The 25,040-nt window shown below is 46.2% G+C and overlaps 2 protein-coding genes across 4 annotated transcripts; one reads left to right on the top strand and one right to left on the bottom strand.

Moving 5' to 3' along the window:
* Positions 1 to 4,250: 4,250 nt before the first annotated feature.
* Positions 4,251 to 10,205, bottom strand: pgpep1l (pyroglutamyl-peptidase I like). 3 transcript variants are annotated; one of them, XM_015343658.2, is made up of 6 exons: positions 9,293 to 10,202; positions 8,962 to 9,014; positions 6,606 to 6,722; positions 5,204 to 5,430; positions 4,707 to 4,778; positions 4,251 to 4,615 (listed from the first exon to the last, which is right to left on the bottom strand). In XM_015343658.2, exons 1-6 carry the CDS (start codon positions 9,327 to 9,329, stop codon positions 4,387 to 4,389), a joined length of 735 nt encoding a protein of 244 aa, XP_015199144.2. In that variant the 5' UTR covers positions 9,330 to 10,202; the 3' UTR covers positions 4,251 to 4,386. The 3 variants fall into 3 exon arrangements, with proteins under 3 accessions (XP_015199144.2, XP_015199145.2, XP_006629057.3); XM_015343659.2 differs by lacking the exon at positions 8,962 to 9,014 and having other exon boundaries at positions 9,293 to 10,205; XM_006628994.3 differs by lacking the exon at positions 4,707 to 4,778 and having other exon boundaries at positions 9,293 to 10,181.
* A 279-nt stretch (positions 10,206 to 10,484) lies between these two features.
* On the top strand, positions 10,485 to 24,836 carry synm (synemin, intermediate filament protein). The gene is made up of 4 exons (XM_015343657.2): positions 10,485 to 11,615; positions 14,245 to 14,369; positions 17,818 to 17,894; positions 18,199 to 24,836. Exons 1-4 carry the CDS (start codon positions 10,815 to 10,817, stop codon positions 20,790 to 20,792), a joined length of 3,597 nt encoding a protein of 1,198 aa, XP_015199143.2. The 5' UTR covers positions 10,485 to 10,814; the 3' UTR covers positions 20,793 to 24,836.
* Positions 24,837 to 25,040: the final 204 nt, after the last annotated feature.

Here is a 25,040-nt window from a genome sequence, read left to right as displayed (position 1 = left end):
GTGTGTTTATGGGTGCGAGTGTATCACAGTTAGGTGTAGTCTATCAAGATTTAATGTTTTTATAAGTACAAAAATAGATATTGGTTCTATTTATTCTATTTTGTTTCTAATTCACAGTGATAAATCTGAGATAAATATTGGCCTGTTGAAACATGAATGTCAGTTTACATTGAATGCTGCCAGGTTTTTTCTTTCTATGTAGTTTCACACGCTCACTGCTACACACACGTGCGTACACACCAACAGAAACAGGACATGAAATGTCCAGTAGATTACGGGTAGTCACGTGACAGAAAAAAAATACAAATAGCAGAGAAGTTTACAAAAACGTTTTGTGATTCTAGCATTTGTCTGTAGTACATTGCATCGCCAGTTTTTATTGAAACCCTGGAGATGCATTCTCTCTATTAACATTTAGACTTTCCACAGAAAGATGTATATGCAAACCTCAGGCTAGAAAAGTCAGAACACACACAATCACAATAATCAATATGAGGTTTATAGATTTAATTTCCAGGCACTGTTTTTTTTTTTTGCATTTCGCTTGGCATTCCTACATGCTAAAAAAGGGGGCCTTGATCTACTGAAATTTTGTTTGTATTTTTACCTTACCAAAGCCTTTAGCTCAGTGTCACTAAATTGAAACAAACTGTAGGTTCCAATCATTCATCCGTTACTTTGGAAAGTTCTGTATCTGGAGACTCCTGGTTTTTCTCACTAAACACCCCTAGTTCAAACGGGATCATCTTAATGTCATTTCGCTTACTGTATATCCGCAGACACTTTGATGTTTTTTTCTTCAATGTTTTTGTAAGTGAGGAGGAATCCCTAAATGTTAAAGCTGGTTACTTACGGGCACCTGTTGATGAAGGAGCCAGGCTGTTGCCGATGGGAACATCCCGTCGGAGCGCTGTAGAGCCCAGCCTTGCGCTTGCCAAACAGCAGGATTTTGGAAAATGCAGCACATTGCTATACAAGGGAAGACTCACATAATCCAATTGGATATCTACTCCCTTCCCCCCTCCTCTCCCAGGGCCAATGTATTTTTTGAGTAGTGGGGGGGCAGGGAGGGACATATTCTGTGGATGTATTTCAGTTTGATTTTTGTGCTGTACAGTTGCATCCCACAGCTCAGTCTTGTGTTTAAGTGAGTACTGCTCGTCAGCAGGACACACAAGGTGTGGGTCATGGTCCCAGTGCTCGGCTACAGGTGTCTGTAAAGGCCACAGTTTTTTTTGTAAATATACTGTAATCTCTTGTAAGGTAAAGCAACAAAAGGCATTTTTGGTGTTGAAAACTAGAGTTGACCAGAGAATTACCCTCTGGGACAGGACAGCTTTGGGAACCAGTGGTAAAATTGGGGGAGATGTCCTGCACAGGTCTGGTACTTAAGGAAGGAAGGAGGACAAAAGAAGTGACCGAGAGAAGAAATAAACCTGGGGAAGAAAGAGTTTCCCACAAAACTGAAGATAAAACAATTCAGTGAGCACCTTTTCATGTAGTTTATCAGCAGAATTTCTTGAAATCTCACAATGCAGCTGATGCTTCATCCAATAATTTTGGAAAAAGTTGAGAAAGATGGGAGCTGCATCTCTGAAGTATCATGAAAATGTGGGATATTTGGTAATTTAAGGATAAAATCAAGAGGGTGGGATCCAGAAGCTACTTTTCCCTGTAATCCTGCAGGCTACTGAAACAGCCTGGCAAGTAATCTCTAACTCAACCTTAATGGACTAGTTAGAAAGAGCCCTGATTGCGCACCCCAAGTTAGTACGGCTAGACTCAAGAAATGAGACTTTAGCAGGCAGCAGTAGTTGACCGCAGTAGCTGTCCATATTGTTGGCAGATCTTCCTGAATGCCAAGGACAAGCCTCAATGAAGGTGGCTCTTTGTGAATTCTTCCAAAACGGTTTTCAGCTCAGAAGGCACTTTCTTGTTGCTTGTGCTTCCCTGTGGGAACCTCCAGCATTTCGGCTCTTTACGTGAGCAACAGCTCCAGTGTCTTGGCCTCTCAAAATACAGGCATTTCGTCCATGGAGGCTCATGGACTTGCAGGACATTTGCACTGGTGGCGACAGTGTGGAAAAGAGGCCATTGGTCATGTCGCCAGTGCACTTCCCCATTTCATTTCCACAAACGCCGAGTTCTGGCCTAGCAGGGTGCCAGGGGTCTGCGGCCCACAGCATGAGAGTAGTCTGGGGTGGCTCTTCAGCACCAAAGCTCCCGTTAGGAGCTGTGTCCAAAGCAAGATTCTCCACTCTCCAGATTAAGCACTGGTCCTCGTGCAGGTTTGAAGTTCTGTTTGTCCCTTCAGGCGCAATCAGCAATTTTGTGTGCTTCAATTTTACCACTGGGAAGCCTCATAAAACTGACATTGAAAACTACATTTTTTCAAGTTTTTTTTTCCTGTCTTGTTAAGAAAATTAAGAAGATGGCCAATTTGTTACAAAGAATTTGCTGTGTGTAAATTATTCATACGAAATTCCTGTGTTTATATTAAAATGATTCAGTAGATTGAAAAAAGTTTCAAATGTTTTTTTGTATATTCTGTTGTAAGAATTTATTCCTGTTATCAATATATTCTGAATTCTTTACATTATGGGGAAAAAACTTTTGTCTATTTTGAATGGCTGAAACAAAAGAGGATTTTAGTTTCTCTTATTCTGGCTTTTTTTCTAGTAGTTAAAGTACTACAAGATCTAAGTTAAATAAAAACAAATTCTGTATGCAAAGACAACTGTCATGAGTTTTATATTTGTCTGATCTTAACTGCTTGTGTTGTTGAGAATTTCTCACACGTCCTTCATTACTTTAGTAATTTGTGTGCTTGCCTGTGCTGCTCTGTGTACTATGGGTGTAACGCACTGTCTGGGGAGAGTTCAGAAGTCTCTGCTAATACATGACATCTTCCTTGATGTGTTGGGAGCTTTAGTGCCTGTAGGAGTAGCTGACCTGTTCAAGCCACCCCTAGTGTCAAACGGCATCTTGGCACAGAGGACAGGGTCCTGTAGAGACCCTGCCGTGTCAGATGAGCACGCCGACTGTGCAGGTTCATTCAGCCTAACGCACAGGACCACAGTGAGCGCTGCTGAAGTCTGTGACCTCCAGTGTGTGCAGCTGTTGTGGTCTGGTCCAACTGAGCTCCCTGTGCACGTGGAGTGATTCATGTTATAAGCACCCTATACGTGGAGCGACTTAGAGAATTAACCTTTGCCTGGGTCCCTATTTATATATACACAGTACATGGTAGTTTGGGAACATTTCAGACCACAAGCGAACAGTTATTAAAAATAGGCTAGGCACAGTGGGGAGTGACACTAACTGGTGTACATTCAAGCCAAAATAAAGCTAGAAATTTAATGGTTAAATCTGTGGGCTGCACATACTGCAAATAACCCCTTTCCAACCCGAGTATCGAGTCTGCCTGTGTTCATGTTTTCCATGTCCCCTGTATCGGCTCCCTTTATTGTAGCATCCCAAGAAGGGACATCAAAAGATCCTTATTCTAGATGAGTGTTAAGGTCGGGGGTTTTTTGTAACTGGAGGGCCTCACATTCCCTTCCAATGAGCAGTAGTTCAGAGGTTAAGGTTCTCAGCTAAGTTATGTTTTTCATTTATGAGCAGTGTTCTCAAGTCCTCTGAGGTAAATTGATTCCTCTTATAAAAGAATCGCCTTTTGGACAGGGATGTAAAATGCCATCAGCCCTGTACCACTTTACTGAACATCAGATCACCCTTCCATCAGGTTACTCAAATCCAACCAACCGGACCTGCACCATACAGGTTGAGTGATGTTCATGATGGGGGGGTGGGATATCACACACTAGATGACTCGTGGGTATTCAGACAACCACTCCTCTGGAGGGATAGCTCGGGTCTGTGCCCTGTGGGTACCGGATTGGGGCAACTAGGTCTTAACTGGTCCTGACTGATCTTTAGCTTAACAGGCCCAATTGGACACTCTTCTCTAGTCCTTTAGGTGCTGGAGATGTGAATTCATGACTGGGCGTAAGATGTTTGTTGAGGTTGCTGTGGGTGGAAGGTGAAGCTCTTTCCACCCTGCACAGTGGGGAAAAAAGACTGATGGAAGTTAGTCCTGTATTGCCTACTTGATGAGCAGTACATTGCATGCAAACCAAAACCATATCCACCTGAAACAAAATATAGGCTGTTTAGAATATTGCACATCTGTCCAGTAATATCTAGCTGCTAAAGAGTTCTTTTTTAAACAAAAACAGACTGTGCTCCTATTTGTTAAATACCGAATGTCGGTTTTTTATTATTAAAAAATGCCCTTCCATTATTGAGTGACAGCTTGCCAGAGCCTGTCCTGAGGCTCAAGGCGTTTGACTGGTTACGATTAACTCTCGGATATGGTAAAGTGGTCTATAGCTTAACCACACTGGCACCAGATGTTTCCACGGCATCGGTCTTTAATCTTTCCTCTGATCCTGCTGCTCCCTGGAGCTGCTGCAGCAGGGCGTGGGCGATGTCCCTGAGGATGGGCACCAGTGTCTGTGTGGAGGCCAGGCGTCCTGACGCGGGCACGTGGACGAGGGCGGCTCGGCCCTTCCCCTGGTAGAGGGAGGTGTAGTAAACAAAGTCGCACAGGTACCTGCAAGAGGGGAAAAGCACCACATGGGTCCTCAGGGCCTGCTTCTACCACAGCAGGAGATGAATATGCAGGAATGATTCTCACCACTTACAGTATAATGAGATGATATGATAATGTGTTTTCTAGTTCAGCATCTTTGTGGATTAGATGTGTGATCAGGCCTCTGTGGGGATGACAGAAAAATGAAAATCTAAATGGTCTTAATGGTTTTCTGTATTTGATGTTTTTAATCCAAGACTCCTAAAACTTTGTTGACTAGTGATGGAAATGCTGCAATGTATTTGCATTGCAGTTTTAGCATTAATCCAGTCCAAAATACATGCTATCCATAAAACATCACTTGGCTATCTATCAGTTGGTAAATGCATAAGTACTTCCTTTTTTTTCTTCTTTCTTAACTGTTATATTGAGTGCAAAGAGACCAGAGAAGGGAGGCAAAAAATAAACCTATGCATGCGGTGGGTACATTTTCATCCCAAACTCTTTCTGAAAGCTTTCTGAAACCAGTGTGACTGTATGCTGCCGAACGTCAGGTTTGATTTGTCTGAGGTGGGATTAAAGAGTCTCTTTACAAGCAGCTGGCCTCACCTCCCAGCATCCCTTGAGTAAATGACGTCAAGCCCCCTGCCCCTCAGGCGCCTGGCCAGGGATTTCATGTCCATCACAGAGTCAATCCTCCCTGGCCCCCCCACCACGCAGCGGCCATCGGCAGGACAGGTGCCACACACATCCCGGGATTTATAGCCTTCATTCTTCCCACTCTGCTCCAGAATAATGGCGCTGGATCCTGGAGCAATTCCCACATGGATAGCCAGCTGTCGAGCAGAGCCAGGAAATCCACAGGCTGTATGACTTGTTGCTAATATTGACCATAGCTGCTATTGCTAAATATCAAAAAGTCACTTATTGTCTTCGGATTCAGTTGTTGATTAAGGTTGCTGGGTATAATTTCATAAGATAAGGATAAAGACGACAAGCTCATTATTCTAAACCATGTGAGATGCAAAGTTTTGGGGGGAATTTTGAGGTAATGGTCCTACCTGGCTGAATTGAACTGATCACCTGACTAAACTGATGATTTAAAGACCTGCAAGACTACCAGGCTGAGACTCTCTAGAACCTGGGTTGGGCACTCCTCCATTGGCAGAAAGCCACTTCTTTCCAATAGAGTCCAACCCAGTTTTCTTCTTTAATATTTGTATTAATATAATAATAATACCTTATACTTATACAGCACTTTTGTGGACACTCCACTCAGAGGGCTTTACAGTTAATGGGGATCCCCTCCACCACCCCCAGTGTGCAGCCCCACCTGGATGATGTGACGTTAGCCATAGTGCACCAGTTCACTCCCCACAAATCTCAGTGGGGAGGAGAGCAGAGTAATGAAGCCAGTTCAGTGATGGGGAGTATTAGGAGGCCATGACTGGTAAAGGCCAGGGGGGAATTTGGCCAGGATGCCGGGGTTACACCAATGTTCTTTTCAAGAAACGCCCTGGGATTTTTAATGACCACAGAGAGTCACGACCTCAGTTTTACGTCTCATCCAAAGGACAGTGCCTGTTTAGAGTATAGTATCCTCCCCACTATACTGGGATCCACACAGACCACAGGGTGAGCGCCCCCTACAGGCCACTCTAATACCTCTTCCAGTAGTAACCTTAGCTTTCCCAGGAGATCTCCCATCCAGGGACTGACTAGGCACACAGCTGCTGAGCTCCAGTGGGCTGCCAGTTGTGTTGTGGGGTGATATGGCTGCTGGCATAAAACTTGTGCCCTAACTGGGGATTGAACACAAAGCTTCGGGATGAGAGGCAAGCACCATACCCACTTGTTGAACGCGCTGCTGATGCTTTTATCCAGTGTACCAATCAAAGAAATTATTGAACTGCAAAAATTAACAGTGTAGTAGATGCAGAGTGTTCTAGGAAAAAGTTTGATCTTTTTTCATCCCCCTGCACTCTTCACTCTGGTATGTCTGCAGGTTTACCTGGGGGCTGAAGGTCTTCCACAGGAGGACAACTAGCTCCTGAGCTTTTCTGTAGCTCACTGGCAGCTCTTTAATGTGAATGTCCACATCTTCTCCCAGGCCTGACATCTTCAAGCCCTGCAGCAAGCACAGATACTGAATGGCCATCTCCAGAACAAAACTACTGTGTCTTCATGCAGTTAGATGTGCTTCACGTGCTGGTCATGATCTTAAGTAATTGGATTTTGAAGTGTGAAGTATCACAGGAAGCTGTGAGAGTTTATTGGGGTCCTGTCACTATTTAAGCAACATTAATACAGAAAGCGTGCAGTGTTTCCACTGCTGAGGGGAGAAGTTTCATCTGCAGATGTTTTTAAATACTTGAGCCACCAGGGGGCATGGAGACATTACCTCAGCTTGGAGCCTCTGTGTTCCAAAACCTTTCTTTAATGAGAACAGAAGAGGATGTGAAAGGGGATAGTGCTGACGTGTTTATCCAGAGACAGATCTGCAACATTTTGTGGTAACTACAGAATTTTTGGACCCTTTGAATGGTAAGAAAGAAAATTTCCTAAAAGCAAAATAGAATCTTTGTGGTATATGAATTCTCTACAGGCTTTAGTTCCCACATATCTTAAAAATAAACACACGAAAGCTTTTCATAAGAAGGGGCTCAAAGCGATGCAGCTTGTCTATACGGCTTCATGTTTATCTTGGACACTAGAATTTCAATGAGAGGTTTCAGGCAGCTGTTCCAACTTTTACGAACATAAAACATGCGTTGATACGGTACTTTGTCAGGTTGAAAGTATCTGATTTTAAACTACAATTTGATTCTTCATCTGCATAAGGGAGAAGTAAATGTAAAGGACAAATTTAAGGATATCAGGGGCATCATAAGGCAGCAGTACAACTGACTGCATTTTATCTGAAGCTAGAGAGAATAGGGGTGGATGTGATTGATGACAGGGCAGGGCACCTTCGCTGCGTGCTCTTCGGTTCCCTCCTGCCTTCCAGACACATGCTTGCTGGGTTTGCGGGTGAGGTGTGAGTGGGTGTGCACAGGCTGTGATTGATAGGTACTCTGATGCACCTCTGGAAAGGGTCTGGGCTCCTGATAATGTGTAGAGCTCCACAGCAGAAAGGGTTTAAACCGCAGGAGGCTGTTCAGTCCACTTAGCCTGTCAGGCAGTCATCCTGCTTGTTCCACACTCGTACCACCCTACAGGCAAAGAGGTGCGTCTCGGTTTCCTGGTTTTTAAATGCACTTCCTCATTATTTCCCTTGCGCCCTCAATTAATTTTATTCCTGAAGCTCAGAAATCGGATGAATTTCACCGAAAGTTGAAAATTGATGGGACTGATGCCCGAAGAGCTGCCTGTCCTGCACACATCACAGCTCTGCAGCAGGACCCCGGTCCAGGTGAGCACTTCCAAGCGCATGGGCTGCCTGCCAGGTTGATCAGACACGCTGGTAAGCGGCTGTGGGAGCCTTTTCCTCTCTGTCACTGACCTGATCCTGCCGGACCCTGGCCCTCACCCCTTCTCTCCCTCTCTCCCTCGCTCTCTGTCTTTCTGGCTCGGGATAGAAGGGAGCAGGAGCAGCCATGTTAACAAGCTCTCGGAATACGAGGGCTTTATCCGGGAGCATCCGGCTGGAAGCTCGGCTGTGTCCGCGGGGCCTGAGCTTTGCCTGGAAGGACGTGTTAAGGAGAGCTGACTGCCTGGGGTGCTCATTCCCCACCAGCAGCTCCTCGTTCCCTGTGCCTGGTGGAAATATTGATTAGCCACGCGCGACTTCACGGCTGACAGACTCCCCCGAGCCTGGCAGCACGCTGCGCCTAACCCTTTCTCTCCCAGTTCCGGATTGTGCCTTCTCCTTGGCAGAGGACGAGCATGTGCGAGCTTTGTACATTTCTCCACGAACACGGCTCTTTCTTACCAGGCTGTGGCCCTTCAGGGCTCAAAAGACCGTCCCAGTTCAGTTTTTCATTTGGAAATGAAATATCTACGTCCACCAAATGTTTCATCTTACCTCCCATAACAGAATGGTTGGCAGACAGTATATTGGCAGACAGACAGTCTGTTTGCGCTAATGTTGCTAGTAAATTATGCATGAGATAAATACCTCCATTTCTTCCCTTACTGGAAAGCCAATTCTTCCTGGGAAGAGTCACAGCATCCTGGACTTTATCCCAGAAGCGTAAGGCGCAAGATGGGACTACAAACAGATCAGGACCTCTGGCCATCGCAGGGTGAGGAGTAAAGTGATGTTTTTGAATTACTGCTGTACTGCATGATGATGTGATCTAATTGATGCTAATGGTAGCTAACAGAACTGCACAGGCACCTGCTGCATTACTGCAGGAGTCCCTTACCTGAACTGCCGGCCAGCTGGGGTTGAACAGGTACTGTCTGAAAGGGCCGAACCCTGAGAAAAGAACAGACTCAGAACTGTCACCGTGTCACGCCCTGCCTCCCATCAAAAAACTCTGAAAGCATGAACACTAAATCTGTTCACTTAGAAATGGCTGACTTTTATGTTTCATACTGCATTCACTTGTGTTAAATGCCTCGAACATCTCCTGACGAGTGAAGGACAGCACATGCCGCTGCTCTCCTGTTGCATCACGCTGTGCACACCAGGGGGCGCGCAAGCACGCTCAACGCGAGTTCAGCTCCACTTCCACGCGTCGTGCTCGTACCTACCCGTTACAACCACGACGACTTTATCTTCGGTGCCCATCCCGTTCAGTAACCTTCACTCGCCCTTCTTCACACGGCGGGGACCCGGACTTCTTATCCCGCGGTGACCGATTTCTTAAGAGACGTAAATATTGCCGCACTCCCCCTCCACCATTTATTCGTGATTTTAAGTTGTACTATAAAGTGTGTGTTGTTTTATTTTGCTGTTTAACAATACAATTCGACAAACTATATATCTTATTTTTTTTAACCATCATCCCAGCACGGATTGCCAGTGCACGGACGAGTGAATTCGTGAATTAGCCAGCCTGCTGCCGGCGGCTGCGGGCTTCAGTCTGTGTGAGAGGGTCCGCCGCGCTGTTGTTTATATACCGGGAACATCAACCTGCGCTTCAGAGCCGGACCCTTCCACGCCGCTGTGTTTACAGACAGGAAAACTCGTGACCATGTCGCTCTTACCAACGAGGTGATGTGCTGAATGGGTCTTTTTACACCGGCGCTGTGGGCTAGAGCGCGCCCTGGCTGATTTCGACCTCGATTTGTATGTGATTTCGCTCAAACCCCCTTTAGAAAGAAAGCGCCGCATACTGACACCTGCCCAAAACAGTCTACAAAACTGAAATCTGTCGCCTTGCTGACAACTACAGTGCAAGACTCGCAAACGGCGGTCTCTAAAGACGCACCGACGCAGTTCAATCCGATTTAAATCCATATTTTTGTTTGTGGTTTTTCCAGGAGTGAAACGGGGCGCATTTGCAGCACACTTAACCGCCCGGTGCGCTCTCCTGACACGCGAAAGGTCCCCGGTTAGACCCCGGGGGAAAACATTTTAATGTCCCTGGGCACATCATTTCAAAACATAGTTTACATGTAAATGTTGCAGCTGTCAGTATAGATACAAGCATACTCTACACGCTGTATCTTTTTAATCAATTCTAGTCGAATAAATCGGGCTGCACTTAAGCGCCCGCTGATAAACGTTAAAATTAAAACGCAGAATGATCGAGGTGTTCGGGCTGTGGTGATAAACTGACTCCCCGTAGCCGATAAATACATATTGTAACATGAAATACTGTTTGCAGATAATCTTTGGCGATTAAATATGTGAAATATCAACTTATGTCATTTCTTTTTGCTTTGGGTGGAAAGGAGAAATCGGCACGCTAGAACCCAGGCGCGTTTGAACGCAGAGCAGCGCGCCGGGGGAAATACAGTGACCTCCCTGCTCTTGCGACCGCTTTCCACTTGGGTGTGCCATTCTGTCAGAAAGCTGAAGAAGTTTTTTCTTCTTCCCGGGGCTGGCTGAACGGACTGGGACAGCTGGACTGGTGATTTCTGACGGCGGGGCGAGCGCCGCCCTCCTCCCGCCTCCACTGGTCACTCGGGCTCGGCGGGACGGCTACCAGACGCGCTGGATGCGCCCTGCGGAGCACAGGGGCGCCGGAGCAACTTCCCAGTCGCAGGAGCATCGCACCTCCCGGCTCCGACCGGGACCGGCGCCGCCGACCGGACCTCGGGCGCGAAGATGTTGCAGCACCGGAGACCGTTTGAAAACGAGAAGCTGCAGCTCCAGGAGCTGAACCGGAGGCTCGGGCAGTACCTGTCCCGGGTGCAGCAGCTGGAGCGGGAGAATGCGCGCCTGGCCACGGAGACCGACGCGCTCCGGCGGGACCGCACCGCGGAGTGGGAGCGGCAGTACGCGGCCGAGCTGCGGGCGCTCCGGGGCGCCGTGGACCAGCTGGCTCTCGAGAGGTCCAGCGCGGCGCTGGAGAGAGACAGGCTGTGGCGAGAGTGCCAGCTGCTCACGGGGCTGTGTAGCCAGGAGGCCGGGCTGTGCAGGGAGATAGACGGGGAGCTCAGGGGCTGCGAGAAGCAGCTGCAGGTGGCCCAGAAGAAGAACGCCGCTCTGGAGCAGCACCTCCTCCAGCTCCAGGACGAGCACGCCTCTCTAGAAGATGCCCACAGGCGAGACCTCGCCCTGCTCCGAGAGCAGGTCCACGCCAGGGCCGCGCCTGCCCTCGCCACGCATAGGCACCAGGGCGCCCCGGCCCTCGCCGTGGAGGACGTGGAGGAGCACGCGCTCTCCCTGTCCGAGGCCTGGGAGGAGACCCTGGAGGTGTACCGCAGGAGGATCGAGGAGCTGGAGGAGTCGGCGCGGCTGGGCGAGCGGCGGCTGGGCGAGCTGCGCCGGGAGCAGGGGCAGTGCGCCTCCCAGCTGGAGCAGCTGCGCGCGGAGGCGGACCGGGAGGCGCGGCGGCACGAGCGGCTGGAGCGGGAGCTGGGGCACGTGCAGGACGCCTGCAGCTCGGCGCTCGAGCAGTACCAGGTCGGTACCCGTGGTCCGGGCGGGTTTCACGGGCTCTGTGAGCGAAGCGCACGCAGGGAGTTATTTCTCCGCCAGCCTCCTAGCTGCCATTCCCTTCGAGCTGACTCAAACCGTTTATTTGGAGAAGCGGTCAACAATATGTTGGGGAAAAAAAACGGTTCAGTACCCTCATCCCAGCCAGCTTCATTCGCAGGCGCTTCTGTCTGAAGTGCCACACCCATGCAGACTCGGAGAGCTGGCAGAAGTCAGCACAGCGCCATTCAGATTGCTAATACTTGTCAGAAATGGTAGCAAGAGAATCAGTGTGGTCTGTAAACTGTAGAACCACTCAGTGATGGCTTTAAACAATTCCGATACAAGTTGCAGTGCCCAAACACTGACATTCCCCATGGTGAACGGACAACCTTTGGGAATCACTGCTGCTGAAGTAAGGTGACAAATCCAAGATCGCTCTACTCCGTGTGCTCAGACCACTGCTGTCGCTATACAGTTTGAAAAGAGTGAGAATAAATAAGAAACATTTTAAGAAAATGTATTTACTGTGGCTGCCTTAACATTTCTTGTTGGTATCTGTGGGTTAACGCAGCACATTGAGAGACCCAGCAGACACTAGTGTAACATGCTTGATTCTTTGTTGATGCAACTCGTTTAAACCGAAGGATAGTCAGCCTCAGCACCAGGTTTCCAGAACTTTACAGGCCTTCAAACTGTCCAATCAATCATAAATTTATTATTTATCCCCTGTTTTTGACCCCCTTTGAATAAAACATTGGTGTGATTTACACCGCACCTTAAAAGCACAAGAGTGCTCATTCATGCCTTTCTGTCTCTTGGTCTGATGTCCAGCCCTGAACAGGTCCTTCATCGGGAAGCCACTTATTCCTGCCAATGCTCCTGGTATCCTAGAGCCTATTCTGGAAGCACAGGGTAAAAGACAGGACCACACCCTGGGCAGGGTGCCAGACTCACACGGTCATAGTTCTGATGAAACATATTGGAATGTACTGGGAGAAATTGGTGGGATAAACACCATGGTAAATTTCATGTACATTACAAGGTAATTTTATTTAGCTGACAGCCTTGTGCATAGTTTTATCCATTTCCCTCTGCTGGTATGTCCTGGTTTCCTGGGGGGTACGCGATGGTGCTACAAAGAGAACTTCGACACCGTTTCCTGCGCTGCTGTTTTTCTGGAGGTGCCTTTTCTCCTGACCAGCCTCGAGAGTCTAAATATCCGCTTGCAGGGGGATTCTGCCAATGGCCAGAAGTAGGCTTTTGTTATGTTGATTTTCTATGATACCCGGGATGTCTGTTGGTCAATTGTACTGTTTTCTCCGGACATCGTCAACAGAAGTAGTTAGGTTGCAGACTGGGTGGCAGTACATCTGACAGTGACAGGTGAGACAGGGATCCTCCTCAGTGTCAGCAGGAAACCTCTCCAGCTTTTACAGTCTCCATGCTGCGCTTTTTTATCTACAGAAATAAACCTTTTCATCCCTCACCTGTTACTAAGTGGCAGGTACATGCCGACCGTGACAGCCTCAGGTGTAGATTATGTTTTGTCCCTCAGGAAGCAGGAGATTATGATCCCTATATATCATAGAGTACTTAAGTGCAACACATGGAGAAAGATTGACAGATATAATAGAAAGCAATCTGTCAATTTGGTGGCCAGTGCTATAGACTGCAATGGAGTCAGAACATGACTTTCCTGAGAGTCTCTCCACAGTGCTTCATGTCAGAAGCCGAGACTGGGCGTCTTACTAGCCTAGACAAACAGACCGTGCTGCACTGATGCTGAAGCATTACGTCTGAAAGAAATTGAATCAGCCACATGGTGGCTTGTCTGCTCAAACATATTACTGCTGTAGTAGTTAATGCTGTTAGCTGCACTAGTCTCTTAAACCCATTTCCCAGCTGGGTCGCAAATCCTCATATGCTGCCAAAAGCGACAGCGTTTTAAGCCGTTTTACTCAGAAGGCAGCACATTCTTGCTTAGCAAGGTGAGGCGAGACTGAATATCTCTGTGTGTGCTGCAGTTATTAGAAATAATGCACTATATCTAGGACACAGTGCTGTTAAAACCGAGTCTTGAGTGCAGAAAAAAAACAACTAGACAAGATAGTAGATCAATTACCGGCAGCGCCAGTTGCAGCGATCAGCAACAGGTACTCCAGGCACGAGAACGAGATCAGCTCTCCAAAGGCCTCAGCCCGTACTGGTCTACCTGCAGCAGCTTTCCCTGAGGAATCGAGCACCCCCTCAGTAATCACCAGACCCCAGGTCACCTCACCATCTGCCCTCCTCGGATTAGAGCAGACAGGGAATTCAGAAACCGAACTGCCAGATAGTCAAGCTTTAAGGTTTGAGAGAATCATTGATATGGTCTGGTTACCAGAACACTACGGCCACGGCTGGCACACGCGGGGAGCGTGCTCTCACGACCAGCGACCACGCCTGCCGACTGACGGAGCGAGCACTGTATCGACTCGTGTGGCCACGAAGGCCCTCGTGTGGCACGAAACCAGCGGTGTTCGCCGTGTGGAGAGCTCATGGCCGTACACGTGCCGGACGCACTGGTTGTCACGATTGTCTTGTGAACAGACCGCTTGCTCTCTCGTCCCGCCAGGTGGCTATTGAGCAGCTGGAAGAGGAGCGCAGGGAGCTGGCCAGCATCATTGCAGAGAAGCTCCGTGACCACCAGGAGCTCATGCAGGTCAAGATGGGCCTCAGCCTGGAGGTGGCTGCCTACAGGTAGGGGTCTGAAGTGCTGGGCTGCGTCCCCGGATTCCCAGACGACATCTTCACACCCCTGAAGGAAAGAACAAAGTCAACCCCTTACCAGGCACAAGCAGGACCTGCGGGTACCGATGGCCAATCAGTGTGTTGTAGAAAACAGGGCAGGAAAAGGGAGGCACTTGTTTACACACAGTTTACAGGCTGTAGGGAAAAGAGAGGGCCCCCAAGTAAGAGTGGCTGATTGTACCCCTGTGTCACACTGTTCACACTGTTTGGGGGCATTCCCATGAACTCCATGAACTCCCATGAGTTCCCATGAACTCCTGCCTGCTTCCAGCAAGCTACTTCTCCATCCTGCTCGCCAGCTGAACTTCCAGCTCGGCGTGTTTCCCAGCACCTGGGCTTGATCTGGAATGACTTTGTTCTGGGGAGTGTGGGTGTCAGAAGGAGTTGGAGGAGTGTCGAATAGTTTTAATATGGAAGTGTAGGGAACATGAAGAGGAAGCGCTGAGCAAGACCATGGAGGTTCCTCCAGCGTACCGCCAGAACATTCACTGGGAAAGTATGAGACATGCAGGAAGGTATCTGTCTGTTTCAGAGCTTTTCAATGATTAACCAAGAGCTTGTTTATTTTAATAGGTCAGATCTGCTGGAGAGATTTGTTTTGCAGAATAAGGAAAATCATGTTGCTTCTAGTTTTTGAAGCAGAAAGTTTTGATTTTCTCTAGCTTTGCTGAAGGAATCCTTCATGGACCAGTGAAGTCATTTTTAGTGTGTCTTCAGTTCAAGGTCATCAGTTTGCCTTTTTATATTGGGAAGTATGCCTGCTGTGCGTTTCCACATCCACTTCCATACTTTTAGGAGGAGCTGCTACTCAAGCAACATTGCACACAGAGCAAAGAGCAGAAGCACGTGTTTCTTCTCCAGGTCAAATTCTCATTTACTGAAGTATGTTTTAGAGGGCCATTTTTTCATAAATCCCTCTTGATTGCAGAAAAGTAACTGAAAGATCTTTAATTTTATTCTTCAAAATGAAGATTTTAAATGGTAGGTGCTGCAATTAATTTCCATATCCAAGCCACAGTGGCTCATTGGGCCAGAGCTCATCATGGTTCTTGCAAAGTTAAGCCAACAAGAGACCATGGGCCTCCCCCTCCCTCCCCCCAGCTGGGGCGCTGGTCTGTCACAGGGGTGACCCCCAGACACGCTGGTCCCCATTCATACCGCTGGGAGGACTGGAGGCGCTGGGGTACAAAAGCACATATCCACTACACAGCTGTGCCCCGTTGTGAAGAGTGCTCCCAAATAATAGGACATTTATAAAGTATAAAATACCAACATGTCGTGAGTGCAGTCAGAGCCTCCTCTCTGTTCTCTCGAGAGGGGGAAACAAATGGAAAGACAGACTGTGATTTCACATGGAAAGTCAAAACCTCATAAAGACACAGATAAAAATGAGCCCCGTCATTTTCTGTATTTGTTGCCACTTGAAATATCTTTCTCAACCTGCTGGACAAAGGCTGGGCTTTTATTGGCTGATGATACGGGCCTGTTAACTTTGAAGGCTGTCAGAGCTCTGTGAAACGTTACACGGCTCCATCTCAAATACTGTGGGATTCTTGGAACGTATTTTTAGTGATTTCATACATCGCTGTAGCAACAGAACAACTGTTACGCTTACGCTTGGCAACAACACTTAGCAAGGCATTCTTCTGAGGCCTCTGACTTTGTTTTTAACTCTTTCCTGGGAATGGGAGATCAGAACCACCCACAAAAGTGAGTAAAACATGATGACACATTACTGTAATTTAATATGTCAAGATATTTTCTTATATCAGTCATGTTTCTGCTTCTTTTTTTGCACTTTTCAAGGTACTGACAGAAGTCCACTCAGTCTGTTGATTTGAGCACAACTGGGCAGTAAATTCTGAAGGGTCTTGTGTACTGAAACATTCCAGCGAGTTCTCACTGCATAAACTACAGTGACATCTTGTTCTTAAATACTCAAACCTCTTAAGGGTGTTGATTGGAGCTTTAAACTGCAACGGGAAAACTAAATATATAATTCCTGTCTGTGTCTATTTACTTTTCTATGATTTAACTAAATTCAGAATAGAGGAGGTAAATACAGACTTGGTTGCCAGAACTACAACAGGAAAAGAGAAATTCTAGGGCTGAGGAGAATGAGTCTTTCTCCTCTGTGAATAAATCTGAATGGAGCTATAGAACTATCTGACTTATTATGCAGGCAGGTGAAAACTGTAATAATGAAGTTTTCTTTTTTAGAGAAAGGGATATAACAAGGCTTTGTCAGACTCTCTTATTGAGGAATCAATGTCGAGATGTCACATAACAAAGCTGAACTACAATGGAGCAATATGTACTGCAATAATTATTTTGAATCATTTCAAGTTCATAAATGAAAAGATCAATTTGATTAATGGAGTTGCTACACATATAGGACCTGACAATGTGCTGATTTATTCCATTTTCCCAACATTATGGAGGTACTGTTTCATAGGGGGGACCATATTCAACACTATTGCTAAATATCCAATGTCCTCCTTTTTAGTCTGAAACAAAACTCTTTTTATTTTCCTTGTAATGTTTTAAACATAATAAACAGCACTCAAAAGGCGTGTACTCAGTAAATGAATGCTGTCATCATGAGGTTATTTGTAAAGTGCACAGTGCTGTTGAGGAACTAACAAATCAATATCATTATGTAATAATGGGCCATGTTAATGATTGGTATAATAAGCTTTTATTATAGTAACATACAGGCATTTTACCATGTTTTACTGTCCAGTACAGTATGTGATTCAAATTTGAATCAGTCCTCTGGTCTGTGTCTCTGTGTGAAGGAGGAAATGGGTTGACTTAACCACTGTTCTTCAAGGTTTTGCACACTTGCATGACATTTCTTCATGTTCTTCTTTGATTGAGATTAAAGAATATCTGTACCTTTAACTTCTCTGTGCAGGATTTTTTAAAATGATCTTGTTTGATCTTGTTTGCCTTTTTTGGTAAATAGTGAACAACAATTGTACAAATGTTCCACAATGTTCCAAAGAAGGTTAACTGAAGCGTTGAATAATTTTAACTCAACTTTTGGTTAAAATTTAGATTGCATATTCTAACATTATTTGCTGTAATTGCTTCCCTCACGTTATAATCTCCTCACAGATCAGTTCTTTGTCTTGTGTGTTTTGGAAGTAGAAAGCCATTTTCTTGAAAATGATGCCCGCATGCTCACAAACGGACATTATCTTAATCATAAACCTCAAAAACCTTCAGACAGACAAGGTCACTTTCTATTTCATGTCTTGGTTTAAGTCATACAAAACTGGAGTTATCAGAATGAGTTTACCATACAGCCACACATGGTGGCGCGTTTCTCTTCATCAACAAGATACAACTTTGACTTTGATTTGTCTCTGAGGATGTGTCATCTATTCCCCAGAGCTCTGCTGGAAGGTGAGAGAAGAGATGTCTATCAATGGACAGATGAATATGTGAGGGAAGTCCCAAGACCTTCAGGTACACAGCACTTACAGTACTTACTGTCCAGTAACTTTCACCATCTGCTTTCGACTGCGTGATGGAATGTCTGTTCAAGTTTTGTGTCATGAAAAGAATCAAGAGTGGTGTGTTTTGGGCATGTGTGTGATTTCTTAAAGAGATTAGTTTACAGCTGTACACAATGTTAATTCAAAGGGGTCTGTTTCTCCTAAATGCTTAGACATTTTAAGTTTGAAAAGGTATTTGTTGCTAAAAAGAGCTTTTACAGAATCTTTATTGCTGCTTCTAATTTTGAAAGTTTTTTTCCTATTTTTGTCCTCAGATATTAGGAGGGCAGCACATACGTATGCGGTAAAGCAGTCATCTGTTACCAGACATGATGGAAGGAAGTTGTATCCAGTCAGTATGCTTCTTGATACCCGACACAAAGAGCAAGCATCAACCAAGAATACAGTCTCCAGGCCAGCTCGCTTCACGAGCGCTAGCATTGCAAAGACTGTTCCTATTAGCATTTCGGACAGGAGCTCTGAAGCCAGAAGAGATATCCCCTCCTTCACCAAAGCCTCACAGGCTTCTGTGAAATTATTCAAGGCTAATGACTCAGAGACTGAAAGAAAGAGTACAGATGTTCAGAAGAAAACAGTGGTAACAGAAGAAGTAGTGAAACATTCAGTCACAGATTCGGCTGTTAATCTGCGGAGCTCTGGCAGTGTGAATAGAGCTAGTCCTGGTCCTTTACCCACAGCAGAGAAGGAACCAGCTCCAGAAAATGTTCACCTGAAAACCACAAATATTACGTCATCAACTAAGGTGACTCAGCCAGAAGAACAGAGCCCAGTAAATGTTATTAATGTCCAAATGGTCAAGACAGAAACTAAAGAGGAAACAGCAGACACAAAGGTACACCTTATAAAAATGGAACAAACTCCAAAAAGCAGAGAAGTGAAGATAACCCTGGAGGGGCGTAAGATTCAGAATGTCTTGGGAGGAACAGAGGAAGGTTCCCTTGGGATTCAGCCTGGGGCTCGAGTTTGGGGTGAATTGAGTGGGGAGACACAGGTTAAAGCTGAGAAGGAGGCTGAGGAGACATCTTCAGCTGTCCGCAAGGATAAAAAACCATTAACAACTGAGGAAAAGGTTTTGGACTCCATAACCATGGAGGATATCATTGAGAAAGTGGTGAAGCCTGCTGGTTTGGAAACAGTGCTCAGCTCATCCCCCGACTCAAAAATCACCTACCACGTGGAGAAGACAGAGAGAGGAGATGGCACCACCAAGACTGAGATCATCTTGGAGTCCAAAGTGCAAGAGGATCTGGACACTTCAGATGATTCCATACTGGAGGAGCTTCTCAACAAGGGTGTCAAGAAGGTCTCTATGGAGGATGTCAAGGGAACTCCAACAGGAAGTATGATCGAGAACTTGCTCAGTCTTGGAATGAAAGGCAGTGAGAACCTGGAGAACAAGGCAGTCAATGTGGAGATTATCGAGGAGCCACTGGAGCCTCACAGTGATGAGGAAAATGAAGGGAAGCCCCCACCAACGTTTTTCAAGCCCACATCAATGTTCTTCCAGATTGAAGAGCTAGAGAATGCACCTCAGGTTGCCAGATCATCGCAGAGCAGCACGGAAGCAGTAGGGTTTTCGGTGACAGATGGAGAATATGGGAAGACCATGCCGTTTCAAGAAGTTTACGGTGCCCAGGGCTCTTCCTACATTCACGTTCCAGTGACGGAGTATTTTGTCTCCACACCCGATGAAAATGTCTCAGAGCACGAGGAGAGTGACTTTCCAATTTATGAGCACTACGGAATGGCCCAGGATCTGTCTGGGGATGAGTCGTACTGGCAGGAGGAGCCAGCAACTGCACAGGAACAGAGTTTCACAGAGGCAGACCATTACAGAACCACATACCTGAACACTAACAGAGGCGATCACACTATGACCAGGGAAAGTTTCCCAGAGTGCATTGTGGAGGAAGAAGTAGAGGAGGTTCAAGTTCCTCATGATGTTCAAGAGTCAGTGCTCAAGCTTCTGAAAGAGGATGATATGGATCCCAAGAAGCAGCTGAAGGGGGCTTTGGAACAGCTCCAAGGAACAGTGACTGAGAGTTTCAAAGAGGAATTAGCTATTTTAACCAGGAACGGAAAAGAGGGGTCTGACAGCGTGGCGGTGGACATTCGAAAAGTGGAGCAATCAACAGAGGATGGATCAGTGACCATCGTTGCAGAAATCAACATGTCCCAGAGCCTGGAAGATTCAGGACTGCTAGAGGATGAGATTAAGGAGCTGTCTGAAGAGCAGGTAATGTCAGCGCTGCAATCAGCCAATCCAGAGCTTCATCAAGCCATCAGCAGAGGAGGTGAGAAGAGTCCTGCTGGCGGCGACAATAGGGAGTTTAGGGTTAAGGTTTCCAGAGATCAGGGTGTAAGAATGCAGGGTGTGTCGTGGGTGGAAAGCAGTGAAGACCCAGAAAACACTGGCGACGAAGAAGAGTCACAGAGTGGAGTCAGCAAGACAGTGAAGCACATCAGGCTAGGTCCCACCGAGAAGTCCTTCACGTTCCAGATGGACGTGACAAAAGTTCCAGTGAACGCCAGCAGCAGTCCCCAGCAGGCGCAGGCGTTGTATTCGCAAGCAGAGATGGCGGAGGAGCCCAACGGCAGGGAAGGGAGAGAGGACGTCTATAGCTACTCGCAGAGGGTGACAGGGAGTGAAAACAGGGGCCAGTTGGTTTCCCACGGAAGCGACGACGACGATCAGATGACAACATGGGATCCCAGCCACGGCTACACGGCTGAACACGCTGCCTTTACCAGAATTATACAGACCCAAAGAGTAGTGGATCCCCGGGCTGTGGTCAGTGAGGAAAAGAGAATCGCTGCCATTTACCTGGACAGTCCTGAGGAAGATTAGCAGAAGACGCTGGAATGTGATACACAAGAATCTTTATTTGGTTGTGCTAGCATCAGCTGAGGTAATAATTCTAGTTACAGCTCTATGAGGTAATAACTTAAACCCCTGTGTCTGCCTAAAGTGATAATATAGGATTTCACTCCAGCCTAGCATACAGTATATCAGTTGCTATCTTATATCCCCAGTGAGTTTTAATAATAATTAACAACAGAGGTTTCAATATTACGTGTTTTTATCTTAACAGTCTTGATGCTTAAAGTAATAATAATAATTGCTTACACTTATATAGCGCTTTTCTGGACACTCCACTTAAAGCGCTTTACAGGTAATGGGGACTCCCCTCCACCACCAATGTGCAGCCCCACCTGGATGATGCGACGGCAGCCATAGTGCGCCAGAAAGCTCACCACACATCAGCTCTCAGTGGGGAGAGCAGAGTGATGAAGCCAGTTCATAGAGGGGGATTATTAGGAGGCCATGATTGGTAAGGGCCAATGGGACACTGGGGTTACACCCCTGCTCTTTTTGAGAAACGACCTTCGATTTTTAATGACCACAGAGAGTCAGGACCTCGGTTTTACGTTTCATCCAAAGGACGGCGCCTGTTTACAGTATAGTGTCCCCGTCCCTATACTGGGGCATTAGGAACCACATAAACCACAGCATGAGCGCCCCCTGCTGGCCCCACTAACACCTCTCCCAGCAGCAACCTTAGTTTTCCCCATGAGGTCCCCCATCCAGGTACTGACCAGGCTCACACCTGCCTAGCTTCAGTGGGCTGTCAGTTGTGAGTTGCAGAGTGATATGGCTGCTGGCAAAGTAGGCTCCTAAACCATAGGGAGCATAGAACTGTGGCTGTGTTAAATTCACCTTCTCTATATTTTAAAATGCTGGTTTAATTGTAATCTTTTACCAAGATGGTACTTATGATGTGTGCTTATAGGTGTCCCTCTTAGAACGTTATTGATCTTTTCAATAGATAGATACACATTGTTCTGCTTCACAGGATTCCAAAGAGACTGATTCAGTTGCTGGTTTTGAGCACCTTAAAGAGTTTTGACTTTTGATTTTATATACTTTTTTGTACTTCTGGCTTACTAGAGCCCTACTGTAGCCACGTGCTTGCACTGTCCAGGAGATGCTTTATGGAAGAACAGTATATAATTAGCTTTGTAACACGTGCCTTCCAATATAAGGTATTAGATGCTGCAATTGTAAGAAAAGTTGGAGCTTGGTTTGTGGTTTGTAGACTTTTCCACCGCTCATGTGTAATACTCCTGTGTAGTACTGTATAGTACTCCTGTGTAGTGCCCATTGACTGTATGTGTTTGCTGCGTTTTCCTCCTGTTGAAACCCCTTATGTATTGTAATCAGTGTTGTTCTTTATTTAAAAATGGTCACGTTGGGCCTGTTCTGACTAGAAAACACAACGGAGCACAAAGGCACAGCATGATCCTTCCTCAGAACGTGTTGGTTTCCTTACATCAGGAATGAATGTGTCTCAGCCTCTATAGTTACTCCTGTTCTAACCTCTTCTAAGTCAGAATAAGAAGTGAGCAAAACAGATATGGCTGAATGTCTTAGATATCTCAAGCAAAAAAAATTATTCTGACCATAACTATTTTACAAAAGGAAGTGTCTATAACTCTGATTGGCATTGTGTCAGATTGTTCACTTCCTGGTAAATATTGCTTTCTCAAAAGGATTGCTTTGCTCTTTTACTTCTCCTTGTGGTGATCTTAAAATCCTTTAATTCAATTAGGTCTAAGCCTTTAGGCAATCAGGCTTTTGGGCTGACAGTGCTATCCTCCTACATCATGATGTTGAGTAGGAAGACATTTGACAACACTCAAAGCACTTGACAGCACATATTTCTGTACATTTTTTGTATGATGGTGAACATCCATGCATTTGAGTATTGCAGGCCGGAACCTGAAAGCGTGTGTTTCTGTTTTTTTACCCCTTGTCCACAGTGTGTTATTTTGGGCTCATGTTTTACTAATCCGGAGCAGAAGGTCACACTGGCATAAAAGTTGGTTTGCATAACCTCCTTAGCTATTCCAGGATCTACCTTGATCTCAGTAAAACCTGCAAACCTGTACATGCTAGAGCAAATGGCTTTGTATTCTTAAACAATGCTGCAGAGTATTTTTGGCTAGAAGACTTTTTTTCTTTTTTTTTCAGACATTGTATGTAGTGTTGCATTGGCAGCATAATCTTAATAATAATCAGGATGTTTTTGGCACATTTTTAGACTTTTCAAATGGTCAAGTAATAGGTTCTGTCAAAGACACCAACTTGGAATGGGATTTTAAAGATGTTTCTGAGGTAGTGTTTTGCTGAACTTCATATGTTTACTATATTACTACCACCCATATTGCATTGAATGAGAGAGACCTGTTGTCATCAGATGCATTTAACATTAGAACAGCAAGGCCTTTATTTAGCCTCACATGCACTGTGATGACTGTTTATCACATGTACCATATGCAGTTTAGTACACTTCTGTTTGGTGTGAAAATACTTATATTTATCTAGAGCCAGCTACCTGGCCCCTGGAAGACTGTATCCAATCAAATTGCTTTCAAATGGCAATTTTAATCAGGTACACCTATTCCAGATGTTTGTGGCATCTGTTTTCATGTGATGCCAGAATGTGAAGTTTAGCTGGCTGTGAATGGGATCTGAACAGCGAGTCTGCAGTCACTTCTGTGTGTCTCTTGGCTTGGGTGAGACCGTCTGGATAAGCACAGCATTATTTCCTTTAGAAACAGCGCGGCGGGATTAGAAATGGCAAGGATGCCGTGGGAGCCAGCGTTACTGTACACGGAGAAGATCACTGTGTGCCAGGGCAGGAACTGTGACAGCGGTGGGGCACCGTGGCGCAGTGAGTGTTTGCTGTGGTGGGCCAGTGCGAGGAAAGCAGACAGGGAACAGCTCACACAGGCATGGGAGAGCCACGACGGCTGTGCCCACAGTTTCCACCGTTCAGTGGCGGTGAGCGAAGTGTTGAATACGGGGTGAGCAGGTACAGTCGTCCACGTGTGTTAAAACAAACAGACCTAACAGGGATCCTTCACAACTCTGCCAGGGGTTTGTTCACTTGATCGGTGCAGTCCAGGACCGGTGGGCATGAACCACTTCAAGATTTAAATAACTGCCAGTCTTGCCTTCCACACCTTTGTGCGACGTCCCTAATGCTGTGGAACGTTTGAATGCAGAAGTAAATTGCTAAGAGGATGCCCAAAAATCAGGCAAGCTTGCTCCATGTTTTGAGAAACTCAGGAGTCAAGCGTGGTTTCCTCTCATGTGGGACCGTCCTTACATGTATGTCCATTGGTCTGCCCCGCACCCCTCGCCCCGCTGGGGCATCGATCCCTGTGTGCCTCTCTGCCAGGGAGAGGTCTTTCTCGTACAGGTAGGTCGTAGGTTGTTGCCTCCTCCTGGCAGGGCCAGAGCTCATCCTGCAGGCCGTGGTGTCAGGGGGACTTGCGAGTCCACTCCCACTACCACACCGGGGACTCAAACCCACTAGTTATGAGACCATAGACTTGCCCATTACACCACCACCCCCTTCCCCAGCCTCAACTCATAATCTGTTGATAATTTTTGCTGCTTTATTGTGACTACTAGATTTTGGTGAAAGCATGTACTTTTCTTAGACTTTAGGTATAAGTTATTATTGAATGTCACTTACAGAGAATAGGAACATTGCTAGGGGGATGTTAAAGAAGCCTGTGCATGTGAGCAGTGAGAGAACATGAGTAATGCAGTCGGAAGAGACCAGCTGGCTGGGGGGGACAAGCCCCAGAACTAAACTCGTCGGAACAGCTTGTGCTGGGCGTAACTGGTCTGGTAGCTGAGGAACACCCGTCATGTCTTTATCGAGAGGATAACTGCATTGCTTTTATTTCTTTATTAAAACAGTTTCATTTCATATTCACTTTTATTTCTTTATAAACCATCTTTGTTGGCAGCTTTGCATTTTACAGATCATCTTGACACAGGTCAGTATGTAGAAACAAAATAAATCATTAAAGCATACTTCTGTGTCTGGGTCATTCTTTAACAGAGGTGTTTTTGTCCGGTTTTGAAATGGTTTTCCTGGTCGTGTTACACTGTTAAGTGTCCCTCTTCGCCACACGTCTGTTTTTGATAAATCAGTGTTTCCAGATCAGGATTTTGTGCTCGACTCATGGCACTTCACTAAGCACACTGTGGCTCAGAGCTCTATGTTTTTCACCGTCC

Source organism: Lepisosteus oculatus, chromosome 5 (genome assembly GCF_040954835.1).
Source record: "Lepisosteus oculatus isolate fLepOcu1 chromosome 5, fLepOcu1.hap2, whole genome shotgun sequence".
Classification (NCBI taxonomy): domain Eukaryota; kingdom Metazoa; phylum Chordata; class Actinopteri; order Semionotiformes; family Lepisosteidae; genus Lepisosteus; species Lepisosteus oculatus.
The sequence above is the reverse complement of the archived record's forward strand: the minus strand, read 5'-3'. Positions and strand labels throughout refer to the sequence as shown.